Source organism: Danio rerio, chromosome 5 (assembly GCF_052040795.2).
Source record: "Danio rerio strain M-AB ecotype USA chromosome 5, GRCz13ab, whole genome shotgun sequence".
In the NCBI taxonomy this organism is placed as follows: Eukaryota; Metazoa; Chordata; class Actinopteri; order Cypriniformes; family Danionidae; genus Danio; species Danio rerio.
Window position 1 is genome coordinate 27,811,353 of NC_141025.1, and position 7,982 is coordinate 27,819,334.

The 7,982-nt window shown below is 34.9% G+C and overlaps 1 protein-coding gene across 17 annotated transcripts in view; it reads left to right on the forward strand.

Annotated features, from left to right (window-relative positions):
* si:ch211-102c2.8 overlaps nt 1–7,982 on the forward strand; it is a 22,723-nt gene extending 14,741 nt beyond the window's left edge. For 10 of the 17 annotated variants that reach the window (XR_015491227.1, XR_015491229.1, XM_087253519.1 and 7 more), the window contains 6 exons: nt 699–825; nt 906–989; nt 2,209–2,423; nt 3,197–3,272; nt 4,100–4,321; nt 4,615–7,982. Coding sequence is in view for 8 of the 17 variants with exons in the window: in XM_087253519.1 (XP_087109645.1) it covers nt 699–825; nt 906–989; nt 2,209–2,423; nt 3,197–3,272; nt 4,100–4,321; nt 4,615–4,680 (790 nt within the window). In the remaining 9 variants the exon portion in view is untranslated. The remainder of the gene's footprint in view (nt 1–698; nt 826–905; nt 990–2,208; nt 2,424–3,196; nt 3,273–4,099; nt 4,322–4,614) is intronic. The other 7 variants (XR_015491223.1, XR_015491228.1, XR_015491225.1 and 4 more) reach the window with 4 other exon arrangements.

Below are 7,982 nucleotides of genomic sequence, written 5' to 3' on the forward strand. Positions count from 1 at the left end.
TTACCATGTGGTGCTCTTAACTACTGCTTGAAAAGTTCAGTCCAGTGGTTGCCAAGCATTTTGCAATTTAGGTAACAATTTAGAAATCAGTTGTTCAATTTATTTATTTTTATTTATTTATATATATATATATATATATATATATATATATATATATATTTTTTTTTTTTTTTTTTTTTTTTTTTTGCGGACGAAAAAAATAGTTGGTTCAAACACCATTTAAAACACTTGAATTTCTTTAGTTTAGATTTTAGAATCCTAATATGCTTATTTTTGTTTATTTTTTTCAACAGTGCATAAAAACAGTCTACCTTTTCCAGTGATCCAAACCAGTGTATTGTCTGAACAAAAACCATAGAGAATCTGAATAAAAATATAAATCCCATTTCTGAGAGTACATAATAATTCTAAAATAGCATAAATAAGTATGTTTTCCCCATAACCATTCTACACAAACCATTAATTCATAAATACATATGCAGATTATAGGAAGATAAAATGTAAAAGAAACGTAAAAAGATTTTCCCATGACAGTCAGTTTCTTTCAGATATGCAATTATAAAATTAATTCAGACTTCAAATTCATACTGTTTCCCACTAACCCTAACACTAGAGTAAGTTTGGCTACCACTTCTGAATCTTAGATTGGTAACCACTACTGAACTGTATTGTATATTTAATAAATGTATTTGATTCAGTTCTACAGTGAGTTCAGCTCTTCAGATGCTGCAGTCCCTCACAAAGTCCCTACAGCAGTATATCAATGATCTAAAAACTGAGCTCAGTACACAGAGACGCGCTGCACTGCAGATGAGCCGAGAAAAGGTAAGAGGCGACAATAATAAACACAAATGAACTCACAGCAACACACCACTTATGAGAAGACACTGCCCTATTTGTTTCAGGAGCAAGAGCTGCGTGTACAGAAAGAGCAGCTGATGGAGGAAAAGGAAAGAGCGCTGGCTGCTCTGAAAGAGAAGCTCATACAGGTATACTGGAATTTAGAATTAATAGCTTCAAAAAATTCAAAATTATTTTATATGTATTAACTCTGTTTTTTTCCAACTACTCAAAATTATGTATTTGTTTTTCTAATTTCTGGATGTTCTTAAAGTTTTGTTGGCTTTAGCTTGAATTGTTTCCCAGCAGTCACTATTTTGACCCGGTATAAAAACTCATTTAACCAACATAATATCAAAGAGGGCATGAAGTTTGTTTGTTCAGGAGGTTTCAGGAGTAAAATCAGGGTTCCTCTGAGTCACTGAATTTCTGTCTGTAAAAGTCATGGAATATCAGGGAATTTAGTTAGTTTAAATTTTAGTTTTCATTTATCAAAATGTATTTTTCTTTACCAGATTTGTATCACATTATTTCATACTTGTTATGGTTAGATAATATTTAGCTCAATTTTATTCTTTTCATTATTCATCAACTGGCAATAATTTAAATCAAATGCAACCATATCTGTTCATTACAGCTATCATGTGAGCATAATACACATTATAGGAGCCTTGACTTTAAAATGACACCTTAAAAGACTGGCTGATTAAAGTAATATGATCATGATAATACTGATTAATATGAAAGTTTTTAAAACTACTACCCAACAAGCATTTTATAATTTTTAAAAGATGTTTAATAATTGTCTAAATAAAAGATGTCGAAACATAGTGGTCTTGGCTTAAACAAGGCTAAACTTGAGCTGTCAATGAAAACCTGATAAAAGGGTTAAGAATAGGTAAAAACTTGACTAGTCATCATATAAACAGAAATAAAAAAACTGCATATATAAAGTCTGTCTATTTGACGACTAGTCTAGTTTTGGGCTGTTCTTAGATGTTAATTAGATTTTCACTGACAGCTCAAGTTTAGCCTTGCATTAGACATCTATGAACGAATGAAGCAATGCGAACAGTACTTCTGATTTTTTTTTTTCCAAAATCTGTGGTCGATTATTCATTGCTGTTCTCATTGTGGCTATTAAAATCTTGCAAAATAATATTGAAGCTAAAATCATTTTAATATTATGCAAAGCACAACAGCAGCCTGTTCATGGAAATTTAGCTTTTTGGTCAAAGAATGTCAAGGAAAAGTCAGTGAATATACTGTTTAGCTTAGAATGGCAATCATGTAAAATGCATGTGCTCAAATTGCAAGAAAAAAAGTGTTCATATCTTGTTTTGTGCGTCTGCTTTGTCTAAACCGAAGGCGCATGTTGAGGAGATGAGCAGTCTATCTCGTGGTCAGCTGCTCATGAAGAATGATGAAGATGTGGATGGACAGTGTGTTCATCTGCGCAGACAGCTGAAAGCTAAAGATGAGGAGCTCAGACAGGTGCACAACAGCATGGCTCAGTGGAAAGACAAAACCACCGCCAGAATCGCACACAAGTTTGAACTGGAGCTCAATGCAGAACTGGAGAGGTGCTTCAAACACTCACTGAGTCCGCTGGATTTGTCATTTGTTAACAAACTTTTGAATGATTGGGTTAAACAAATTAACATATGCAGTGCTCGGCATAATTGAGTACACCCCATTTTGCAAATCAATATTTTTATTAATTTATCAGTAAATATGGGTCATATATTTTGGCGAATTTGAACAAAACAGATTACACAGATACATTTATTAAAATAATATTTTAGTCACCGAACATCTTTAGAAATAGAAAGATAATACATTTAAATTCATGCAAAATATTGGGAAACAAAATTAAGACCTAAACATTTTTTAACAAAAAAAAAAATATATATATATATATATATAAATTTTTTTTTTGTTTTTTTTTGCTCTTTGTTAAATTTTTGTTTAATATTTTTCTATATTATATAAATTTGGATGTACTAATTTTGGACTGTTATTAGTTATTTTGTTAGATTAGCTTCAGATTTAGCTTCAGTACTGACTAATCTAATGTTCATGCACAAATATATTATTGTAAAGCTTCCTATGGAAAATGTTTAATTTAAATGAGAGATTTGTAAGATATATATGCTGATCACTGTATGACACTTTCATGTACAAAAACATCAAAAAAAAATTTTGACAATTTTTTTTTCAGCCATTGACTTTTATTTAGCCTTGTTGGGCTAGTAAACAAGTAAAGCAATGAACTTTTGGACTGTAGGTTACTCAATATCATGGCTTGTCATTTAATTTTTAAACCATGTTGTATTCTCTTTATTGTATATAACAGGAGGCTCCCGACGTCCAAAGCAGAGCAGCAGAAGAGATTGGAGAGACTGGAGAATGAGATGAGACATCTGACTGCTGTAAAGCCAGTGTTATTTTAGTATTTATACACTATTATACACTGTTATACGATGTTTATTAATGTTTGATTAATTTTTGTCATTTTTATACATTTTATGTGCTTCAGTAAATTTATTTGATCTTTAAAAATATTTCTGCTTACCTTTTTCCAATTTGTCATATTTTTAAAACAGGGAATTGCCCTAAGGCAGCTACTTTTTTCATCCAATATAGATACTAATATTTAAAGAAAAAATTATTTAATGTTAAGGATAAAAACAATATCACTTTAATGCTGCTATAGAAGCATGATTATTCAGTAGTTACAAAAAGCAGCTTCATTTTGACCTCAAATGATCACAAGTGATCAGACATGTTATTATCAAACAAAGTCAGAACTGAACATTTATTTACCAGAGCATCACTGCAGTTTAGTTCCTAAATGAATCTGCTTTTGAATGAATCAATTAAACCAGTGGATCTATGGTCTGTTCATTCGGTCTCTTGATTTTATTTCTAGATGAATCAGCTACTTTTAACTAACTGAATTGAATTAAACTAATTTGAATGAATGATTCAGTGAATCACTCATTATATCAGGGACTTGCTGCCACATACTGCCAGTTTTATTGTCATGTTTATTCATGACAGGCCTCAATCAGCCAAGAGTCCAGCTCAAAAACACTTTCAGAAAAATATTAGTTGTAAAACAAACAAAATGAAATATTTCCAGCATAATTTTAAATTGTTACATTGTTTTAATGTAAGCTGGAATAGAAAATAAGTGTGGCATTTCAACACAACTATAATTGAACACAAGAAAGAACTTGATTCTCTCTGTCTGCAGCAATGCCGAGACCACAACATATCCCAGTTGACCTCAGCCGCTGTTCAGGGTGTCCCAGACATACAAAACTCCAGAGTCACTGAAGACCTGAGCTCTTATAAACTGCTGCGACACCTCCAGAGTCGCATTCAGCTCCTCCAGGCAGAGAGTCAGAGCCGCTGCTCCAGTCCAATGAAGCGGGACAGGGAGAACACTGACCTGGGCGGATCTTACTTAGACATGGTACAGTACATCCCAAATTATTTTCACAGTTTTAAGTATTTTGCTATGTTATTTTATTATCCTTATATTGCTTTTTTCATTTAGTTTGATGCTAACATGTCTACATTTGAAATCATTTGACAAATTCAATGTTTTATAAACTGATTTTAGTTAACAGTAACAACACTGCCATTTTGAAACTACTTTTCTGTTTTAAGAATAATACTAATAATACTGCATATGCATGTTTTGTTTACATTAATATTTTATGTATTTTTAAGTAGATTTTTCTAAGCTTCTCATGTTCTTGGCAGATTGCTTCATCCCAGGAAACCAAAAAAACAGAAGATTACCTACCAGCAAAGAGCATCTCCTGCTAACATTTACTTTCAACTCTCTTTTCCTACAATTTGTTCACCAGGTTGTTCGTTTTTTTTATAAGGAAAACAGAAAATTGCTTCTCCTCCATGGAGCTCAGGTGGAATGTTCAAGTTCTGAATGGGCAGAATTGACCACTTCACTGTAGGCTCATGTTTCATTTAGGCCTGCTTTAATCAAAGAATGAACTGTAATAGCAATTGGCTTTTAAAATGGACTTTAGTTGTGTTTGTGTTTAGGGCTAGGCAGTTAATCAAAATCAATGGCAAAGCTGCATTTGTCATGCACATCTTGTCATTGAAGCATGGTATTGTCCAAAGCCAGAGGGTGCTCTCACATGGAAACAACAAACAGCCATGAAAGAGAAAAACAGGAAATCCCAATTTAACTGCTTTCATTGATTCAGCATGACTAATAATCACATGGCTATGTAATCATAATTTATTTACTACTACAAAAGCTCTTTTATGCCCTTCACTCGCTAACTTCCTTTAGTCTCGCTGACTCAGATGAACGTCATTGATTACTTTACACTAGTGTCCACTATAGGCGGAACATCTGAATGGGTTTAAACGCACTGTCCTAAACCTTCCAGCACTTAAAATCTAAGATGAAAACCACAGTGAAAGCTGATGTTGCGATGTCACAAACGCATTGCATTGTGAAACATACACTACCTGACATAAGTCTTGTCGCTTATCCAAGTTTTAGGAACAACAAATAATAACTTGACTTCTAGTTGATCATTTCATATTTGATTAGGACAGTAAGGTCTGACTTTGTCAATGTCAATGTTAATTTTATTTATATAGCACTATTGTACATAACCAAAGGTTGACCAATGTGCTGAACAATACAAATCACAAAGAACAAGTATAAAATTAAAGTTAAAACAAACAATTCTCACTGATAAAATGCCAAATCAAAAGAGGAAGTTTTCAACCTACATTTAAAAACAGACAGATATGATATAAACCTAATACAGAGGTGCAGAGCATTCCACAAGGAAGGACCAGCTACTGCGAAAGCACGGTCACCCCTGCATTTCAGCCTCGACTTTGGATGTATAATAGTCTCTGGTTAGATGACCTAAGAGACCGACCAGGCTGATGTTTAGTCAACAGGTCTGACAGGTAGGAAGGAGCCAGGCCATTTAGTGATTTAAACCAGGAGAATCATTTTAAAAGTGACACGATAGAGCACAGGCAATCAGTGCAAAGAGAGTGAAACTGGTGTGATGTGGTCATATTTGTTGGTGTTGGTTAAAAGCCTCGCAGCAGCATTTTTAAGTAACTGTAGGCGGGATAGAGTTGTCTGACCGATCCCAAAAAATAGTGAATTACAGAAGTCTCATCTAGAAGTAATGAAAGCATGAATTATTTTTTCAAAAATAAAAATATTAAAATAGCTTTGACTGTTTTTAAAAGTCGAAACTGAAAAAAAGCAGGATATGACCACTGCGCTAATCTGTTTATCAAATCTCAAGCCATCATCAAAGATAACACCCAGATTTTTTTACACAAGGCTTCACAGAAAAACTTGATTTACCAAGAATTACTGGTGGTGTCCTAGAAGGATTTGACGGGCCGAACAAAATTATTTCAGTTTTACTCTAATTAAAATCTAGAAAGTTTAAAGACAACCAGGCTTTCACATCTGACAGGCATCCGACAGACCGCCCGTTTATTTAGACAAAAGAATTGTCACTCAACAGAAATAATGTACAGTCTAGAATATAAAGTTATGCTGCAGTGGAAAAATAATTGATATTGTGTACGACTCCCATGAGCTTGGAGTACTGCCTCCACACATCTCTTGAATGACCCAAAAACTTTTTAATAAAGTCATCTGGAATGGCAAAGAAAGCCTTCTTGCAGGACTCCTAGAGTTCATCAAGATTCTTTGGATTCATCTTCAATGCCTCCTCCATTTTATCCCAGACATGCTCAATAATGTTCGTCTTTGGTCACTTGGCTGGCCAATTCTGGAGCACCCAGACCTTCTTTGTTTTCAGGAATTTTGATGCGGAGGCTAAAGTATGAGAAGGAGCACCATCCTGCTGAAGAATCTGCCCTATCCTGTGGTTTGTAATGCAATGAGCAGCACAAATGTCTTGATACCTCAGGCTGTTGATGTTGCCATCCACTCTGCAGGTCTCTCACACCACCCATGCTGAATGTAACCCCAAACCATGTTTTTTCCTTCATCAAACTTGACTGATTTCTGTGAGAATCTTGGGTCCATGCATGTTCCAATAGGTCTTCTGCAGTTTAACAGATGGTTTATAAGAAAAATCTACCTTCTGCCACTTTTCCAAATGATCAACTAGAGGTCAGGTTATTATGTGTTGCTCTTACAACTGGGATCGACGACAATACTTTTGTCAGGTAGTGTATAGGTGCTGGAGTGTACATATGAAGTAGAATCAGTCCCTCTGTCAAAATTGAGGGATCGAGGGTCTATCCATGTAAACTTTCCTCATCCACTTGAAGTGGCACTCACTTTAAAATGGCAGCATGGATTTCCTCGAGGGGAAGCGCACAATTGCATACCTAAAAGTGGAGTTGTCAGTATCACAGAATGATTATATCGATGTCTATTAAATCATCTGATCTATTATATCGTCTAATTAAATCAACGATGGCGAAGTGGGTAGCACAATCACCTCACAGCAAGAAGGTTGCTGGTTTGAGCCTCGGCTGGGTCAGTTGGCATTTGTGTGGAGTTTGCATGTTTTCCCCGTGTTTGTATGGGTTTCCTCTAGATCAGGGGTGTCAAACTCAATTCCTGGAGGGCCGAAGCCCTGCACAGTTTAGTTCCAACCCTGCTCCAACACACCTACCTGTAGGTTTCAAACAAGCCTGAAGGACTCAATTAGTTTGATCAGGTGTGTTTAATTAGGGTTGGAACTAAACTGTGCAGGGCTTCGGCCCTTTTGGAACGGAGTTTGACACCTGTGCTCTAGGTGCTCCGGTTTCCCCCACAGTCGGGGGACAAGTTGGTGGTTCATTGCGCTGTGATGACCCCAGATTAATAAAGGGATTAAGCTGAAGGAAATTGAATGAATGAAAAAAAATCTACTTGAATGTGATTTTTGCGTAGCTTGTCAGTGAACTGACCCTGAAATGCATGTATATGGTGCTCCATCTGAAAGCAACCTCCAGTTTTACTGACAAATTGTGAATATTAATTGCTCAAATGCAATTACAACATGTCACTTCTAATGATTTCTCAGAGGAATTAATCATATTAAAATCAATGTATGAATGTTTTTCTATATAAATAAAAAGTCACAAGAAGAAAA